The sequence below is a fragment of the Centroberyx affinis genome, unplaced genomic scaffold (genome assembly GCF_046629955.1).
Source record: "Centroberyx affinis isolate AG114_WGS23_722 - 3 ecotype Tasmania unplaced genomic scaffold, CSIRO-AGI_Caff_v1 ptg001408l_1, whole genome shotgun sequence".
Taxonomy (NCBI): Eukaryota; Metazoa; Chordata; class Actinopteri; order Beryciformes; family Berycidae; genus Centroberyx; species Centroberyx affinis.
In genome coordinates this window covers 405,836-426,350 of record NW_027279888.1, presented here as the reverse complement: position 1 = coordinate 426,350, position 20,515 = coordinate 405,836, and the positions used below count along the sequence as shown (strand labels likewise).

Sequence of the window (20,515 nt, the reverse complement as noted above, 5' to 3'; positions counted from 1 at the left end):
AAATAAAAAGCATAGGACTGCATCGCCAAATTTATGCCACAATGGTCTGAAAATATATGCAAAGCACACTCCTGCTCCAATCATGGTTACAGCAATCCACCCAACCTTTATTTTAGATGGCGCCAGTACTCCAAGCCTGGCATGACTGACGGTGGAAACACTAATCTCATCACCATTAATTATGTTGCCTAAAATAAAGTCATTATTTCCCAAAACACAAAGCACACACTTTACAGGATAAACTATGGGGCTAGGTAGATAAGAGTGTTTGGTTTCCTGGCTATATCCTCTTTTAATGAGTTCAAAGTAAGACTGACAGGCCAAACATTTTCTGAAAATCTAACAGTGGATTAACATGATGAGAATGCTTGGTGTGCATTAAGATTTCGAGTGCTGATCTCAGCTCAGTTTAGTTTCTCAGGTCATAATTATCAACATGGATTCTCTAAGAAGTTTGAGACAAACAATAATTTTGCGTGAGGGTAGTTTTTGCCTTTGTACATTGGGATTGAATGCCGTTTTATGCCATCCAATGCGATCTGTGAAATAAAGGCCCTCCTAATCAGACTGCATTAGTTCCCTCTGAAATCTCTGCTCCCTGAAGCAAATGGCAGAGCCACAGACAAATCCTCCTCGATCCTACCTTAATATCCTTTATGTTGAGAAATACACGCAAGCAGCAATTATGTGTGAGTGTCTGCCAGATGTGTGTGCGTCAACCTGCACAAGCGCTGGATGCGTTTGTGCATTATAGATTTGACTGCAGCAGTAGCAGCAGCCACAGGAGAAAAGGATGCAAATCAGCAGGAGGTAAAACCCTCCTAACAGCAACAAGACTGGGGGCCTGAGGTCAGGGGAGCAACATGCCAAGCTAAGGAGATTACACCCTGCCACAGACCAACCAAAGGCTGCCTCATCAGTGGCCAGCCAAACACACTGTCAACACATACTTAAGGCAATGGTGGCATGACATAGGCTGGACCTGCCACATTAGAACCATATTTAACTTTACTTTATTGCCACATCCACTAGACAGTTGCTTGGAATTTGCTGCAGAGCGCTCATAAAAACATACATCCATAACACAACAAAACAGTCAGCAAACAATAACAAATATCATCAAAACAAAGACACTAAAGGGTAATGGATAATAAGAAAGAGAGCAAAAATCAGACACAAATACCGTAATTATCTTAACCCCTTGGGAATGGAGGATGTTCAAGAATATCAAATAAAATGTTTGGAATGCTGAAATGTATTAGAACACTGGACCAAATCTTATTTAAAACATAAACCATGAATGCATACATATTCTAAAAATGCTGTATAGACTTATTTGAAGTTTAAATGATCCTAGTTACATGTGTCAGCATGGCAATTCTGACAGTTTGGCCAACAAACTGTCAACAGAATATTTTTGGGTCGCAACAGAATGTTTTTGTGTTTCTTTTGCTCATTATGCATGTCCATTAGACTGGTTGGTTCGGAGGTCTGAGTTTTGGATAATCAAGCATCTAGATTGTCATCCTTGTGGTGTTGATTATGGAATACGCTCATCATCCATGCTCCACTGTCTCAGTGAGGATAGATGGGTAAACAACAACAAGGTAATGGAGGACATTTCTGTGTAATTCTGCTCCTCTAATGGGTGATGGGGCGAGGGGATGACGCAACCTAAAAGCAAACTCTGCTGGGCGAAATTGAAAAGAGGCCATTACTCATACATCGGGTGTTTTTTTCCTGAGAAAAAGCCATGTCTCTTCACAGTATATTAGGTAATTTAAAACTGATGGAAGAGTCACACCGCAGCTGTTCCTCCTCTCACTCGCGAGCTCTTTATACAGAGGAGTCACAATTCTCCAGAATCACATAGATGACGAGTCATTTCATGCTGACAAAGGCAGTGGAGAGAACATATAGACAGATAAAAGGCCATACACAGTTTAAGCCAAATGTGTCAAAGTCTCAAACAATTCTACACAGTGTGGCAAAGATTTGTCACTGGACCTACCAAACCTGTCTACCTTTTCTCCTCATCTACCAACTTTCCAGCTAAAAAACACACGGGTCTATTTTACAGAGGCCACCAAGCTGGCACAGCATGTGCCCCTCTGGCTTATAGTCAAACACTGGAGCTGATTGCTGCACTTTAACATGTCCTCATCATGATGCTTTGGCACTTCGGTTACGCATTATCAAGACTATACTATAAAGCAAGGAATCTCTGTCTGTATGTGTGTCATTCACATATCTCGAGAACCATTTGTCCGATCTACTTTACACTTGGCGGGTGTATTGCTGGGGACCAAAGGACGTGCAGTGTCGGATTGGACACGCGACACGTTCAATATTAATAAACTTTGAATAAACAAGCGAACAGCGCTCTGTGCAGCAGCGGGGCTCAAAGTGAACGGGCACAGCACTAGTGCTAAAAATGACGTTTGCGCCCGCAGGCACAGCACTCACACATTTGTTTCTATCTGACACACAGTTCCCGTCTGCTCACTGAAAACAAAGAAGAAATAATGAAACTGAAAGGACAAGTTGACTAATAAGGCATTACTTACTCATGGGTTCTGTCCTACAAGGAATTAATTCAGGGAATATAGTTTACAACTGTAGTAGAAACATTCCTATTCATTTACTTTGAGATCTCAGATAACAAATGTGACAAAAAAATAATTCTAACACCATCTGTTTCCTCTCTGATGTTTGCGTTTGTCTGGGAAGGATGAGAAGTTACATAACAAACTATCCCACTTGTAGATCTAAAAGGCAAGTGTTCCAAGCTCATCATGGGACACGGTTGTTTCAGATGGGGCCTCTGTGTACTCTTCCTCCCTTTTAGTATTGTAGATCTGGGAAGCCTCCAAACCTCCTGCCAGAATACAAAATGCCAGATCACTGCTTTGAAAAGAGCTCCAAGCAGAGGGACAAGACGATGTCCAAGAAAAGAGCAACATCTTGTACTGGGCCTAATTACTTCTGCACCAAGATTACAGTTTGACCTTTCTCATGCTTCCAGCACAAAGCCTGATTTGAAAGTAAGGAGGACAACCTTGATGTTCATAATGCTGTTAGTTATATACAGAATACAGCATTGCATGCGTAAGGACATAGCTATAGCCCTGTGCTACTCACTAACTCCCTGACTATGTTTATATGCAGCATATTAATAAATAACAAATCAGCTAATAGTTGTTTTCTCTTATTCCATGTTTTTCTTCTTATTCCGTCTTCACAAACACCTCAACAGGGCTAACTGGTTACAAGCCAAATGAAACAAGGTGATTTTTTCCCCCTGAACCAATATCAGTTAAAACAGTTGTTGATATAAACAGTAGTTTTGTCTCATTTCTTTTGAGGCTGGGTGTATAACTCAGGCGCAGGCTGCATATAAAACCCAGTCACTGACTTGAGGACGATGAGGGGAGGGGTTGGCTTTCCTGTCTCAAAGACATACTTTCAGAATAGTGAAAGTGTACAGTGTAATGAATAGTCAAAGGCTGAGGCCATCTCACTGATACCGCCTTTGCAACAAGGAAGGACTCAGGAAAATAGGATACAATAGTGTAACACTTTTTTGTGTTTTTTGCAGTGTTCTTACAGTGGCATTTTTTTTTAACAAAAATGCATAGCAACATAATGATATAACCTTTACCCGTTAAAGTTGTCAAAACTATGAAACAGGTAAAGGAACAGACTATGCTATGTGACGTCAGATGTGACAAAGTATCCTGTGTGCTTGTCTGAGCAGCAGTGAGAGAGTATAAGCCCTTCAAAGCCTTTGCTCGGCCGAGTCAGCAGCTCAGTTAAGTGTTAACCATCAACACTTTGGGTCTGTTTCTTATCAGAATGTCCACCTTGCTGTCTGCCAAGAAACCTGGGCACCAAATGCTATTATTTTACACAGTATTAAAACTTCTGTCAGAACAGATCTGGACAATATCTACATTGCTAATAGGCAGACACATGGGCATAATAAACTACATAAAAATCGACAGGATTGTATTCCTATGCATACTGGAACAAAGAAAGAACAGGATTAGCAGCTTTGTTTCACAGTTATGGGATTTTGCCTCTGTGGGAATGGAATTATCCAAAGACTGAGGAGAAGGCAAACACTGAACCACTCCTGTAGATGTGGAAAATATGACTCAATGTAAATAAATATCACACTTTAACATAACCTCATACAACCTTATTAAAGAACTTCATATGTTCAAGCTCATTGGCATGGTGTACTCTATCTAGATGTTAATGGATCATGCAGGCATTATTGAGTGTTTCCTCCTCGTCTCAACAAACGCTTTACATCTACTGCTGCACTTAGGTTTCATTGATTGCCGAGTCAAGAACTTTCTACTGAAACTGACTAACCACATCTCTCTTAATGCCTCGAAAGTGCATCTAAAACACTTAAGATGTTTGTCTATGTGATCACAATGATGTTATTGTTCGCACTAAACACTTGTTTCTCAATCATTTCGAATTAGAATTCAGGATTGGTGAAAATAACCATTAATGCTGGCATGGGGTCAGTTTTGCCATTTTGCCGGTGTGATGCATGAGACTAGAAAACCCCACTTTACTTAATAAGGTCACTGATGTGAATCAACAGACTGGCTGGGAAAATGTGGGTGCCCAGGAGGGGAAAGTAAATGAGTAAATGGAAAGTAAACTCTCCGCCGTCCCTCAACAACTGCTGTCGAGGTGCCCTTGAACAAGGCATTAACCTCAAACTGCTCCAGTGGAGCTGCTCAGCGGCCAACAGTAGAGGACTGTGGTTGTACTGGGCCGCTCCCAGATGTGAATGAGGGCACCTGCAATGTGAAGCAGGGCGTTGCTGGAAAAGAGCATGCCGGCTCAGTTGGCTTTCTGTGGATAAGCATAGGTTAAAAAAAAAAAGTAAATACATATAAAACCCACCCGCCTTACGCCTGTTAATCAGCTGTCAGTGTATGCTGTAACTGACCTGTATCTCCTCGAAAGCCTCGTCAATGGTGGTCACCTGGTGCTGCTCGTGCAGCGCCGGCTCGTCACAGAAGAAGCACACCAGGCTTTTGTCGCTGAGGCAGAAGAGCTTGACCTTCTCGTGGTCCTTGCAGGGATAGGAGCTCCTTTGCGCGTTGAGGATGGCGTCTAGCGGGAAGGCTGAGTAGCGCTCCACAATGTTGGACAACTTGAGGCTCGGGGAGAGGAGAGGATCAGCGAAGGTTCTCCGGCACTCGGGACAGTCCCGCGCTCCGTGAGGCTCCTGTCTGCTCCAGTGTTCGGTAATGCACTTTCGGCAGAAGTAGTGCTCACAACCGAAGCTGACGGGGTCCTGGTAGATGCTCAGGCAAATGGAACAAAGGAGCTCGTCCTTCAGACAGCAAGCCATTTGCAAAAATAAAAACTGAGCTGCATCTACAAGGACAATGTTCTGGAGCAGAATATAGCCTACTTGGTTTATTCTTCAGTTCAGTTCTCAGTTCTGTGAGGGGTTCACTGCCATGTGGGGGGTGACTGACAGATAATGAACTGCTTCAGGATCGTGGGACTTCACCTTTAATCTCTGTTGAAAACATGGTAAAGAACAATAAGATGCTCATCATCCCATTCAACCATTAGATTGTAGGAGAACCTAGTAGGCAAGGCAAGGCAAGGCAGCTTTATTTGTATAGCACAATTCATACACTGAGGCAATTCAAGGTGCTTTACAGAGTAATAAAAAAACTAACTAAATAAAATAAAAATAAAGACATAGATAAAAAGACAGTGCAAGAGGATTAGAAAAGTGAAAAGTGCATTAAAATCACATTTAAAAGAAAATAAAAAAATAAAAAAGATAGAAATAAATAAATATTACAGTGCAGATGAGTATTGCCCTAGATTTTTTAAAAAGCCCTAGCGAACAGAAACGTTTTAAGCCCCGATTTAAAAGATTGTAAAGTGGAGGCAGACCTCAGATTTTCTGGAAGTTTGTTCCAGGCATGAGGAGCATAAAAACGAAAAGCTGCTTCTCCATGCTTTGTTCTGACCCTGGGAACAGTAAGCAGACCAGCACCTGAAGACCTGAGGGGTCTGGCGGGAGGAGATCAGAAATGTATTTTGGTCCTAAACCATTAAGTGCTTTATAAACATGCAACAGAATTTTAAACTCAATTCTTTGGCACACAGGAAACCAATGCAGTGATCTCAGCACTGGAGTGATGTGGTCCATTTTCTTAGTCCTGGTTAGAACCCTGGCAGCAGCATTCTGGATGAGCTGCAGTTGTCTAATAGCTTTGTTAGAGAGACCTGTAAAGACACTGTTACACTAGTCAAGCCTAATAGAAATAAATGCATGAAGTTTTTCAAGGTCCTGCTTGGACATGAATTTTTAATTCTTGCGATATTTTTAAGGTGATAGTTACAGATTTTGTAATTGCCTTGATGTGGCAGATGAAGTTTAGGTCATACACCAAGATTTCTGACTTGGTTTTTAGTCTTCAGTGAGAGGGATTCAAGGTGGGCAGTGACTTTAAGTCTCTCCTCTTTGGCACCAAAAACAATTATTTCAGTTTTATCTTTATTTAGTTGCAGAAAATTGTGGCAAAAATTGTGCCAGTCATTGATTTGTTCAATTCTCTTATTTAGTGAGTCTATTGGACCATAGTCATCAGTTGATAAAGCTATGTAGATCTGTGTGTCGTCTGTGTAATTATGATAGGAAATACTGTTATTTTGCATAATTTGAGCTGTGGCAGCATGTAGAGATTGAACAGAAGAGGCCCAAGGATCGACCCCTGGGGAACTCCACATGCCATTTTTGTTCGCTCAGATACGCAGTTACCAATAGATAAAAAGTAGTCTCTGTCTTGTAAGTAAGATTTAAACCAGTTTAGGACTGTGCCAGACAGCCCTACCCATTTTTCCAGTCTGCCTACCAGTATGTCATGGTCTACTGTATCAAACGCAGCACTAAGGTCCAATAAAACTAGAACTGAGATTTTTCCGCAGTCCGAATTAAAACAAATGTCATTTCGTTTTGTCATGTCTCAGTGCTGTGGTGGGACCGAAATCCCGATTGGAAGATATCAAGAGTATTGTTGGAGGTTAGGAAACTGTTAAGTTTCTGTACTTAGAAACAGCAGATTCGATATGGGCCTGTAATTACTAATTATTGAAGCATCAAGGTTATTCTTTTTCAGAAGAGGCTTAATAACTGCAGTTTTCAAGGCCTTAGGGAAATCACCGGATAAAAGGGAACTGTTGACTATCTGCAGTAAATCTGATGCGAGTACATGGTAGTACATGGTCTACAATCTTTATAATATGAAGAAATCATTCACTGCTGTGAATGTTGAAGTTATATATTAATAGAGTTCAATGACAGTCCAGTGACCACATAATCTTACTAATAGAGACTTCAGTGATTTTTCATAGTGATCAAATCACCTTAAATCAACAACACTATGTAATTCGAAAAAAAATTATGATATTGGACAAAATCTCAAACATGCCCCTTACCCCTGTGACCCTCATTCGTTTAGCAGTTAAATTTAATTTTTCTGTGATGTATTTGTCTATTACCAGACAACCGAAACACACAGTCCAGTTGTGCTCTCTGACCGATGAAACAGCTGGACATCATAACAAAATAGATTCATACAATAGAGTATAGGAGTTCTGAATGGAGAACCTTTGCTATTAACAAAGTACAACTTCACCTTGGTATTCCCTGTTTTTCCTCTTAGCGGAGGATTTGTTCAATCATTTCCACAGCAAACTGTCTCCACCAGCCTCAGGAAATCACCTGCAGCAGTACTGTCCTCCCTCTCCACCACTAACACACTAACCTGTGAGGAGTATTTCAGCTGCAAGCCGAGCTTTCTTACTATCTATCGCAAACTGTCGAGCCAACAACTGTACTGCAGCTTAGCTTGCTTGCTATTTAATTGGCTTGCTCCACCTTGCTGGCTAGCTGGATTTGTAAACATATCCAACCAGGACCACGACACCACAACGTCTGGGAGATGTGAGAGAGCAAAAAAAAAAAGGTACACCACTAACTATATAAGCTATTAAAAAGGGTGAATGCAGAGGTAGCTAACTGGCTAACTCACTGGCACAACAGATTCACAGGTATCTTAATATGACAATTCGCAGTCGGTCGAACAGATAGAGACAGAGAAAAAAAAACCTCAACTCACCAGCTCTCCAACAGCGACATCGACAGCTCCAGCGCGAGTCTCTTTCAGGAAGGAGAACAACACACAGTGGTAACAGAAGAAACCAACCGTACGAGCGGCGGGGGTTTCCGTGAAACTTATTTACAAATATTCGCGAAGACAATGACAGGTTATGGGCAAATACAATGCATATACACTTAAAGTACCTTTTTATTTGACATAGCAACTTAAGCGGTTGAATTAGCAATTGCGGAGCGGATATTATTTGACATATGAAATCTTCAACCCTCCAATAATGTAATGGCGCAGACTTCCTCCACCCCCTCCCCTGCTGACGAACTCCACACGGTCTACTCCACACGAACTGTACCTTGGTAACATCGCTGGCGGCCTACAACAAACACACACAAAACTTTCACCGATTGCAACTTGGTCTGAATAAGAAACTGTCTAATATGACGAATTATTGTCTGAATGGATATCAAATCGGACTGTCAGTGTGTCAGTGACACATTTTCTGACACATTTTTTAGCCAAGCGAGAGAGGTTGGTTGACATTAACCGTCGTGCTCGTGCCATTCTTCTACCAGTAGGTGGCAAGGGCGTCCACAGAAAGAGCTGCAGTTCTGCCTAAACATACATAAGCCAGACATTAATTTGAAAAGTGCAGGACAAATACAGTAGATTTAGTGGAGGGTATACCCACCTAAACTCAGTTCACCCATCCGTTTAACTGTGGAAGAGAGTTTACCCACCTTTTTAGTCTTTGGACATAAATAATGATGGTGTAAATTCATACAGCATAGCAAGTAGCATCAAACTGATGTAAGTTATGTAGGGATATGGTCATTTAATGTTTTTCTGAAGTTTTGTTTTTAATTGTTGCCCTATAATGATCACTAACTAGTCACAGTTTACCAACCTTTTTTATTTACTACTACATCACTGATGAACAGGATATTCACATCTTTATTTACAGTAAATATACATATCAAACAGTGTCAGTTAATGACTTTGCAGTGGAAAAAATAATCAAGACAATACTGCTGCACCGTGGCTTGCTGTCGTAAATTTAAAAAAAAATGCTTCCCACAAGTGCTTTTTTCAGTCAGTCACATTCAAGTCTTAAAGCATGACAGTGAGAAAACAAATGAACTGGTTTGTCTGGTGCCCATACAGCTGGCTCTTCATCCATTGTAACTGACATTCTCCTGCACTGCCATCAGCGACAGCTTGCCAGCCTCTTGCTGTGGCACGCTCAAGCACTGCTCTTCCTCTCCTACAGGGAGGTCAGGGTCTGTCTGCACCGAGTCTGCGGGGATGACGGACGGCGTCCCACAGGACCCGTTCCCTATGTGGAAAGTGATGTTGACTTTGACGTGGGGATTGGAGGCCACGGGACTGATGAGCTGGGGGCTGGTGGGCTGAGAGGGGGGCTGAGGGGGGACGCTGGACTCAGGATTGCTAAGTAAGGACATGGGCTCTGACAGAGTCGAGTACGGGTTATATAGGACTGTGGCGGGTTGGAAAGCGCCGATGGACTCGCACCCCTGGCTGCTGCAGCCCTCCATCCTTGTTACAATTTCAGCATTGTTGCTAGACGGACTGAGGCTACAGTAGCGTCCCCCTGTTTCCAGCAGACACTGTTGTTCTGGGGAGCGAACAGTGAATGAAGTGAGCTGGGTCTCCACTAAGTCATCCCGATTAATCTGAAGTAGAAGAGAATGGAAAGTTATATTCTGTGTCCAGATGTATAGGCCTATTCAAATGTAGCCGCAAGCAGCGATTGCGGGGTCCAAGTACAATTTGATAAGACAGACAGATAGACAAAATATTACAGAAGGTAGAAAGACACACAAAAACTGACATGTTGTGAAGATCGAAGATGCAGGCTAACACCAGCTTTTGTGTTGGCCGGTGACTTCTGTCAAGTTTATCTTTTCATTGCTGGAGTTGTTCACAACAGCCAAACTTTCTATTACTAGTCCTTGATGACTAATGCCTTTGGAAAGGACAAGCCTGGATTTGATCCCACATCCTTCCACATGAAAGGCTGATGCTTTATCAACTGAGCCAAAGGCCTGTTATAGGTTTAGTGAGGAGAAACTAACTAAAGGGAGAAGTAGTGTGATACTGCAGCCTATGATTGACAGACTGACAGTGCGAATCACTTTATAGAACATTGTAGCTCTCCATTAACAAATAAAACAATAGTAAGTCACATGGGGCAGAAAACTGCTGCTGCACTGTTCTCTATGGATTGAAAGGTCTGGCCACACCCCAATCAGTGATGACATTCAGGTATTTTGCCATTGACAGATAATGTCAAACACCTGCTTTGAGTTTTCTGCACTGTGTGATTTAGTGTTGATGTACTTTTTATGAAACTTCAAAATGGTGGCAGCTCATCAGGGCCTCGAACTCACAACCTTGTGGTCCAAAAACCTGAGCTTTACCACTCTGCCAACTTCCACTTTGGTGTGTAGCTCAATTGGCAAACAAAACAAAGGGACAAGTGATAGGTCACAGGTGCTAGTCCAAACCATACTGAAAGCCTCAGAAAGAATATTATAAGTGTACTAGCGTGCCACATTAATCAATTTACACATGGCTTTACAGACATCATCTTGACAGTCCAGACATCATTTGTATTTAGTCTGATGAAGATTGATCAAACTATCTTGAACATATCACATTGTCAATTTATCAAACTATTTGCAGCTGCACATTTCCATCTACTGTACGCTCAGTTTTCAAGATATCATTATAATTTTTGGGCTGTTTACTAATTAAGGTATGGCGATTTCAAAAATCATGTTGTTTTTTCCTGTAACGTACGGTTTAGGAGGACAACACTGTGGGATCACAGTCAGTTTTTGCAGAGGGGGGCGACGTCAGAATCGGGGGTAGGTACCACTGTACGAAAGATTTATCTCACTTCAGCCGACATGTCCTGAAAATTTCAGCTCTCGAGGACATACGGCTGATTTTTAATGAATTTTTTAAGTTGTGACTTTAATACCAATGAAGATTTGGTTATTATGCAATAAGCCACGCCCACTTTCATCAATAATGACCAAATTTCATTGATCGACTTGGACATCATCCTAGAACATGTGTAAAAATGTTCCTAAAAATCTATACACTCAATTATGAGATATGAACTTTTTGCATTTGTAGTGCCCACTAGTGGTACAGCTCAAAATTATTTTGTGGGTGTGTTCATGCAACACTTCTCAACATGTGTTTCAAATTTTGGCTTGATTAGATGAACGGTTAATGAGTTATGGCCAATTTAGTGTTATGGCGTGTTTTGTTAAAAGTTTATTGGTCAATAAAAGCCAAACCATTTAACCTATCAATAACCTTTATACAACTTTGAAAGAGGACAGTCCCAAGATTCTCCACACCAAGTTTCATGTGAATTGGATAAACAGCCTAGGAGGAGTTGCGAAAAAAGTGTTTGTTAAATAATTCAAAATGGCAGACAATGCAATATGGTGGACATTGAAAGTGATATATATGGGTTGGACTCGGCACATTCCAAAGAATCTAGGAACACAAGAATTTTCAGTCTACGACACACGGTTCAGAAGTTATTGGCCAAAACGTAAAGTTGCTTGTTATAGCGCCACCATCTGGCCAATGTGCATGGGCTGCCTTGCCTGAGTAGCGGTGCACTGTAGGAGCCCACCTGCCAAATATGGCTGCTGTAGGACTTAGGGTTTCTGAGCTGCAGATACTTTTAGCAGAGAAAACGAAAGAAAGAAAAAAAGAAAGAAAGAAAGAAGCAGAATAATTCCAGCAAAAACAATACGGTTCCAGCACTACGTGCTTGGACCCCTAAATATAATGAACATAACCCAAGGGAAACTCACTTTATCATCCTTCTCGCAGTTTCCATTTGCATCTGTTTTAGGGTGAAATCTTTCAGCCTCTGGGTTCCAAAGCACAGTGAACATGCAGAGGCAGTGAGTAAGACAGTGAAAATGTCAAATATACAGTTAACAGTTTGCATTTAAATGAGATTGAATAAATGATGGCCATTATCAATCTTCATAATCAAGTAAAATGGCAATTCAATTCCATCTTTTCCACAAAACAAGTTTTTGCCTATATTTACCTTTCTTCTGCTTTGCTTTACAGTGGACCAGCAGAACCAAGACAATAATGAACAGCAAAATAACTGCCATGACACTGGCAATGGCTGCAACTAAAAGGTAGGTGAACACACACATGCATACAGGTGGAGACAGAGAAAGGGAGAAAAAGAGAGAAATGAGTGTTAAAACATTGATGAGACCTCACATCTTCCTCATTATGAATTGAAAACATTGAATGAGTTATCATACCTGTGTTAATGTCAGTGCCTGGCGTTGCTTTTGTTGGATGGTTGACCTTAGCCACTGAAACAGATGACCTGGCAGACAATGTGGAGTCTAAGCTTGGGGAGGTTGTGGTCGTCGTTGGACTTGCAATTGTGTGTACTCTATTCACAAACGTGTTTATTGGGATTTGAGGCGGTGTGGTAGATGAAGGAGCTGCAGAGTCACACACAGTGTCTGAGGTAGCATTTCCTTTTCTCACAACAGCCCTGCCCTGACAGCTGGGGGGAGAGAGCGAGAGAGAGAGAGAGAGAGTCAAAGATCTGAGATCATGCACCCAAAATACGCGTATACCTGTGGCTGTGCTTCACTCACTCTGTGTGAGGCTGACAGGACTCAGTGTAGGAGGTTTTATCGGAGAACGTCCCACCTTGGCATGGTACACACCTCACATTCGAGATTGCTGTCCCTGAAAACCACACCAAATATATTGCCTTTCATTTGCCTTTCACAATCACACATCACATTTCATTTTAATCTTACATACAGTATACAAATATACCACATTATCATAGGCTGATACATTTGATTGCTGATACATTGGACCGATATTGGCCTTTTATTACAAATCAGAAATAGATGTCAGTGTCCTCTACCTCCAATGGGGTAGAGGATATGATGCAGTTGGTTTTGATTATATATTTATTATATAATTGGTCAGTGCTAGACTCAATTCTGAATGGGAAGCCCTTAACCTGAATTGACTCTAATTTAACATTTTGATTGGATTACATATTATTATTATTTTTATTTGGGGATTCAATGCAGAATTTCAGTGTCCCATCATCTAAATGCTGTTTCCACCCTGCCAAGAATGAAATTTTGGGGTAAACACTGAATACTAATTTTTGGCATGAAAATTTCCACATTTAAAGGTAATAATTTTGGCACACCATTAATTATAATTTCAGTTATCCGTAGCTCCAATCCAAAAATATCAGTATTAGCCTTCAAAGGTCCATATCGGTCAAACCATAATTATATTATTCACACATCTGTCATTAGGAATGGATTTATGTACGTGTGTGTTACACGTATGCTAAAAAGACACTGCAGTGGCCTTGTGGAAAACAGTAAACACTGCACCTTGTATGGACACCCCCTGGCCAGGCCTGCAGGTCGTGTATTTCCTACATTCTGTGCAGTATGGATCATCAAATCCCAAAACGCAATACATTCCAGGCTGGCACACACAAGTGGACTTGACGATACTGGAGCAGGTCTGGGCATACTGCAGACCTTTGTCTGGTCAAAAATTAAAAAAAGTTATGATTAAAAAATAATCATTCATTATAACAAGGAGATTTTACTGTAACTTCAGCCACCTACTTGGTTTGCATTTGGGACAGGAAAAGCAGTTTGGAGAGAAGTTCCAGTTCTCCATATACTGGTCCTTCCGACATGGTTCACACACACTGTCAGTAGATTTATTGCATTCCTGTGCCAGTCGCTGTCCTGTAATAACATATACATGACTAAATCCACAACTTATTCACTCATGCATTTTGTACCTCCAAAATGTTAAATGTTAAATGTTAAAAACTAGATTGATGGTGATTTTTCTAGGCCTCCAGGCTTAACATGTAACATTTTTCTGCATGTAGGAAACAATCTTGTTCATTACAGTGCTAAAACAAAAACAAAAAAAAACCATTTGGAGATATTTTGCAAGACACTGAGTAATTCATTAATTTCAACAGAAAATAAATTTCAGAGCTTTAAGCCCATGAACACATACCCATTATTTAGGATGCTACTGGAAGTCTATTTTTTCCTCTCTGGCAACGTTTAGTGCTAGTAATCTGGGCCATGCAATTAAATGAACACTGACTGCCACCCTCACCCCATTCTTAGTAGAGAAGCGGTTGTAAAACAATGAACTCCACACTGCAGAGTGAGAGGAGGTTAGCAGGAACATTAGCCGTTCTTAGGCCAAATAGCCTCAAGAGCCTTAAGAATTAAAACAGCTCCAGCAGGAGGATGGGACTGGGTGGACCGACCTGATAAGAAATCTTTAAACAAATCATAGTTCTCAAGCAGGACAGGGTACAAAATAACCCCGCTGACTGTACAGTAGCTTCATGTTCTCTCTCTCATGATGCTACCAGATCCTGCCGATAAATGTGTATAGTCGTTGCTGTCGAGTTAATCTTTCCTTTTATCATAAACTGAAACAGCTACTGTATGCCTTTCAGCTATCTTCCAGAGCATGGATATGAGTGGTTGCGTGTGTTATTTATGAATCTTTGAAAATGCACTTACCAGGGGGGCACCTCCTGCAGCACAAGTTTATACCATCTTCTAATAGATATTCTGTTTTTGGGTCTTGACAGGCCCCACCTGATTCTGGCTGATATGGCAGAGAACACACCTGTTGGAAAAGAGAGACTGTCATTAGGAGCAGCTCGTCTGGGGCAATTCAGATGAAGATCGTGAAGAAAAAAACAACAAAATGTGTCCCATAACCCCTCTGAGACACATAATAATAATAATAATAATGATGATAACTTTATTTATATAGCACCTTTCAAAAACAATTTACAAAGTCCTTTACAATAAAAACAGATAATACAAGTAGATAAGATCCAAAAATTAAGATATAAACAAGATAAAATAATTAAAAAAGTTACAACAAATACCATCACTTAAGAAAAAGCCATAAGATAAAAGTGAGTCTTAAGAAGAGATTTAAAAGAGAATACTGAGTTTGCCTGCCTGAGATCTCCAGGCAGGGAGTTCCACAGCTGAGGGGCCCGAACAGCAAAGGCCCGATCACCTTTAGTGACAAGTCGAGATTTTGGAACCATTAGTAGGGCCCTGCTGGAGGATCTCAAGCAGTGATCAGGCTCATAGTGAGTTAACAGATCACAGATATAGGCAGGAGCCTGACCATTCAAGGCTTTAAAAACAAGCAGTAAAATCTTAAAATCAATTCTAAAACTCACAGGTAACCAGTGAAGGGCAGCAAGGATTGGTGTAATGTGGTCACTTCTCTTAGTATGTGTTAAAAGCCTGGCAGCTGCGTTTTGTATCAACTGCAGTCTTTGGATGTTTCGCCTGCTGATACCAGAATAAAGTGCATTGCAATAGTCAAGTCTGGAGGAGATAAAAGCATGGATGACCTTTTCTAAGTCTGCAGAGGAAAAGAAAGACCTGATCTTGGTTAGTTGTCTCAGTTGGGCAAAGCAGGACTGCACCACTTTGGTTACCTGAGCATCAAAAGACAACTCTGAGTCAAAAATAACACCTAGGTTGTGGGCCTCTTCGAACATTATTAGATAAGGCACCCAGACTAGAGGAGAGATTGTTAACGCTGTTAGTAGCTCCTTGTAGCACTCCCTCGTAGCACCTGTGTCCTGTTGGACCAGAACTTTGCTTGTTGCACTGTCTCGTAGCACCTTTGTCCTGTTGGACCGGAACTTAGCTCTATAGCACTTACTCTCGTTGTTCTCTCCTATCTAGATACTTGCTTGTGTTGTATGCAAATCTCATGTGTAAGTCGCTTTGGATAAAAGCGTCTGCCAAATGTGAAATTGTAATTGTAATTGTAGTGCTGGGGCCAGAGGGGGTAATTATAATCAATTCTGATTTGGAGTCATTCAACTGCAGGAAATTTTTGGACATCCAATTTTTAATTTCAGCAAGGCAGGACATAATACAAGAAACATCGGTGGTACCAGGCTTTAACAGGACATACAGTTGGGTGTCATCCGCGTAGCAATGGAAATCGATGTCATGTCTACGCATGATTTGCCCCAGGGGTAGCATGTATATAGTGAATAAGAGGAGACCCAAAATAGAACCCTGGGGGACCCCACAAAAGCGAGGAGCACAAGAGGAGGAGGCATCTCCAAGCATTATAGAGAAGGACCTGTTCGACATATAGGAGATGAACCAATCCAGAGCCACATCACTGATGCCAACATAGTTCTTCAGGCGGCTGATTAAGACATTATGGTCCACTGTGTCAAAGGCTGAGCTGAGGTCAAGGAGAATTAAAATGGAGTACAGGCCTGTGTTGGCTGCAAGCAGTAAGTCATTGGTGACCTTGACCAGAGCAGTCTCAGTGCTGTGTAGGGAGTGGAAACCAGATTGAAATTTTTCAAAAATTTGATTGTTGTTCATAAAAGAAATCAGTTGAGTGGAGACAATTTTTTCTAAAATCTTCGATAAAAGTGGCAGCTTGGAGAAGGGTCCAAAATTACTTAAAACAGAGGGATCTAGAGAGGGCTTCTTTAAAAGGGGGTAAACAGTGGCATGTTTAAAATAGGATGGGAAAATACCAGTAGACAGAGAGCAGTTAATAATGGCTAAAACATCTGGACCAACCGTCTGAAATACAGCTTTTAAAAACCAAGATTCAACTGGCTGGCTAGGCGGGGGACCAATCACAGAATTTACAGTTTTAAAAAGGATTCTGGGATTATGACGGTGTTTAGCGATAAATTCCGAAAAATAGGTGTTCCTTACTTCTTTGATTGTACATTGATAAGTGAACAATAGATCTTTTAGAGAAGCAAGGAAGACACTGTTTTTAGAGAGTGAATTTAGAGGGCGGGAGCGAATCAGTGTGGTGGGTTTGGGGTCAGGAGAGAGGAGTGGAACCTGGAAGAGCACTGCATTGTGATCAAAGACGGCAAAATCAACCAAGTTCACATCATCCACATAGAAACCATGGGAGAGCACGGTCAAGTGTGTGCCCTTTGTCATGGCTGGGCTGCTTCACATATTGGGTCAAATTAAAAGAATCAAAAAGTTTGATAAAATCAGAAGCAAACAAAGAGGAAGAAGGGCAACAAACATGGATATTAAAATCACCAAGAATAAGAATTCTGTCAAATTGTAACATAATGACTGATAAAAGGTCTGAAAATTCCTGAATGAAACCAGAACTAAGTTTCGGGGGTCTGTAGACTAAAACACACAAAATGGGCAATTTATTCTTTAAAATAAAATTAAGACTCTCAAAGGTAGAGAAACAGCCAAGCGAGAGAACAGCTAAAATCATTTCTGTGTATTACTGCAAGGCCACCCCCTCGGCCTGTCATTCTTGGTTGGTGGAAAAATAAATATTTTGGGGGGGGACGACTCAATGAGAGGGGCACATTCATCAGGATTAATCCAAGACTCTGTGATGATAAAAAAGTGAATATTGTTGGTCATGATAAAATCCTGACAGATAAAAGACTTATTGGCAAGGGATCTTACATTGAGTAAACAGAAATGAGCTGATTCAACAGTAAGGATTGAAGAAGTGGTTTTAACAGTGATAAGATTGTTTCTGTGTGGACTGTGAGTAGATTTTGGTCTTGCACACTGCCTTTCAGTGATCCTAACAGGAATGAATGAATTAGTGAGGGAAACAAAACCAGCACCAGCAGGACCTGCATTGTCTGGGACAGGGCTATGAAAAACAGAGCCAGGATGCTGGGCAGGGTCTAGCTGGGGAAACCATCATATTTAAACAGGTCCTACTTGGTCCAGAAGGAATCAAAATGACTGATAAAACCAAGTCCAGTGGCAGTAGTAAAATTTTGCATCCAGAGGTGCAGACTAAAAAGATGGCTAAAACGTTCAGATGTTCACATGCACTCACACACTCACATTCAAACTCCCACTTTCTCAACCTCTCTCTCTCTCTCTCTCTCTCTCTCTCTCTCTCACACACACACACACACACACACACACAGAAATATCACATCTTCTAGAGCTCATTTGGTTGCAAACACAGTAATGGCGTGCTGAACAATGTCTAGGTAATACATGTTCACATATGTGTCATGCCCAAAAGACTTGACACTACCTTGCTAACAACTTGCAGCAATTGCCCTCCAATCATATGCATAAGAAACACTTGCTGACATAGCTTGTTTCTTGTATAACAGGAAATGAGGGCGGCTGCCTAGGAGTCTACCGAGAAGTCCTGCGCTCTGGCAGTCGCTGACTTGTTCTGCATGTGGTCTGACCACTGGTATAGGGTCTGACGATAAAGATACACCTCTACCAAGCATGACGCTATCAACCCCGAAGACCTTCTGGAAGAACATCTTGTTATTTCCTTTTCCCCTGGCTGCATGCCTGAACAAACACATCATTTTTCTTGGAGATAAAATAGAAGTATACACAGGGAAACAGAGGGACAATAAAATAAAAATGCCACTGTGTTGTTTCACACTTGGGTATGGGATATTCATTCTGAAACTGCTTTAGATGGCTTACAGCTGAATTGGAGTAGTCATAGTAGGCAGTAGACAGAAAAAGAGCTTTGCGTTTTAAAACAACTGAGAAATTCCACTCATTCCACTGGTTCTGTGCCATGTGACATGGCCCATGGCTGTTCAAGTGTCTGTAAATATTTTCTAAAATATATATAGGCTACATATATAGTATAGAGAGAGAGACAAACAGAGAGAGAGAGCACTGGATATAGTAATTATTATTTAGCTATACTTGTTGGAGCCACTTCTGTAATCAGCGTTGGGGGGTTACATGTAATGTGAATACAGTAATTTAATTACAAAAAAGATCGTTGTCATTCATCACAGTTAGTGAAAAGAAGAAAAAACAGACGATGGCACTGAAGAGAAGAAGAAAAAGAAAGAAGAAAAGATGCCGATATGTTGGACTACAGAGAAACAAGGGAAAGCGCACTTAGATGAAATGATTATGACACAAACATTATGTAACACATCATGAAATACTGCGTCACAATGGTTGTAAATCTGGATGACTCTTTAAATTAAAGATTAATGAAATCGTGGGCTACGTGTAACTTCATATTCCCTGGATTTGCAGAGCAGTCAAAGTAACTGAAACTGAAATTGACTATTCACATTACAGTACAGTTATTGCACTTAAGAAATTCAGTACAAATGTTAAGAGATTTTTTGAGCAAGTAATCAGTAATCTGTAACGGATTACATGGCAGCATTCCGATCCTGATTGAAGCCTACGTGCATTTATCCAACAACGCATCCGACTGACATCCTACCTGTTAAAAGTGTCGCTGATGAACACTACAGACACACGACAGACAGAAAGACAGATAGCCTACCTTGGCAGCTTTGGCACTCAGCAAAATCAACAGTATAATTGCGTCCTTCATTGCTTCTTTAAAGCAAATTATATACAACTACTGTGTAGTATGGAAGTATTTATTATGTGGTTCATTTTCTAAGGGCGGGCCAGCAGTGCGCGCACACTGATTTCCTTGAACTGAGACGGGTATTTCGAGGCAGGAAGCGACAAACCGGCTCTCGTCTAACCCATGTTGATTGGTGTGATGTAAACGAAGTCCAATATGCGGTTAGCTTGACGCCGAAATATCGTCTAGATAGGCAAGGCTGTGAATTGGGCTGATCGAAGACAAGATATAGGCTACAGTAGCCTACTCCTTGTCAGTTACAGGTTCCAATCACCTGGGCCCACCGATATAGGCTATTATAACTAAAGCTTTAATGAATGTTAATTAATGAGAAACATGATATTTATTCATTTGTGATAAGGGAGACCATCCTTCAAGCAGAAAGCAGGTTCAGTTCAGGTTACTGTGACAGGTGACAGAAAGTATCTGGTCCTGCTGCTTAAGTCCTATTTTCTCCAACCCTGCTCCTTGGGGTGGGAAAGCAATGACAAATGTATCCTATACAGGGGAACACACACGCACACACACACACAAAGATCTATTGATTAATTTGAACGTAGCCCTCCTCCAGTATAGGTCTTAGCATCCAAGTCCACTTGTTTGTTTCTCTCATGAACTGTATAAGGATTTGTCTTGTTTTGTGGAACTATCCCTTTTGATTTCTGTCATGATTATTTCTCACAGGTCCATACAGGCTGTGGATGCAAGATACTGAAAGAAAAGAAAAAAATAGGTGCTGCTGCTGTGCCCAGTTTAATGCCCCTGTGCTTCCCTTTCTTCTTGCCTGCATGAGGCGATGACATTTCACAATAAAGTTCCCCCTCCCACAT

At 41.2% G+C, this 20,515-nt stretch overlaps 2 protein-coding genes across 3 annotated transcripts in view; both read right to left on the bottom strand.

The window, feature by feature from the left end:
- LOC139649862 (E3 ubiquitin-protein ligase TRIM62) overlaps nucleotides 1–8,207 on the bottom strand; it is a 28,770-nt gene extending 20,563 nt beyond the window's left edge. Inside the window, exons 1-2 of one of the 2 annotated variants that reach the window (XM_071526365.1) lie at nucleotides 8,178–8,207; nucleotides 4,976–5,557 (exon numbers count right to left, since the gene is read on the bottom strand). In XM_071526365.1, coding sequence (XP_071382466.1) covers nucleotides 4,976–5,383 — 408 coding nt within the window. In that variant the 5' untranslated portion in view covers nucleotides 5,384–5,557; nucleotides 8,178–8,207. Of the gene's footprint in view, nucleotides 1–2,567; nucleotides 2,677–4,975; nucleotides 5,558–8,177 lie in introns of those variants that run through there. The other variant, XM_071526366.1, reaches the window with a different exon arrangement.
- An 863-nt stretch (nucleotides 8,208–9,070) lies between these two features.
- On the bottom strand, nucleotides 9,071–19,746 carry tnfrsf1b (tumor necrosis factor receptor superfamily, member 1B). Its single transcript, XM_071526360.1, has 9 exons — nucleotides 19,596–19,746; nucleotides 14,804–14,912; nucleotides 13,871–13,996; nucleotides 13,628–13,786; nucleotides 12,857–12,950; nucleotides 12,509–12,762; nucleotides 12,280–12,369; nucleotides 12,035–12,093; nucleotides 9,071–9,865 (listed from the first exon to the last, which is right to left on the bottom strand). The coding sequence occupies exons 1-9, from the start codon at nucleotides 19,644–19,646 to the stop codon at nucleotides 9,344–9,346; spliced, it is 1,464 nt and encodes a 487-aa protein (XP_071382461.1). The 5' UTR covers nucleotides 19,647–19,746; the 3' UTR covers nucleotides 9,071–9,343.
- Between the last annotated feature and the right edge of the window lie 769 nt (nucleotides 19,747–20,515).

Excerpts from the sequence above, each read along its gene's own strand:
- tnfrsf1b (XM_071526360.1), bottom strand. The coding sequence starts at position 19,646 with ATGAAGGACGCAATTATACTGTTGATTTTGCTGAGTGCCAAAGCTGCC. Across the intron at positions 14,913-19,595 it reads TGAGTGCCAAAGCTGCCAAG|GTGTGTTCTCTGCCATATCA; the intron begins GTAGGCTATCTG and ends CTTTTCCAACAG. Across the intron at positions 9,866-12,034 it reads ACTGCGAGAAGGATGATAAA|ATTAATCGGGATGACTTAGT; the intron begins GTGAGTTTCCCT and ends CTTCTACTTCAG.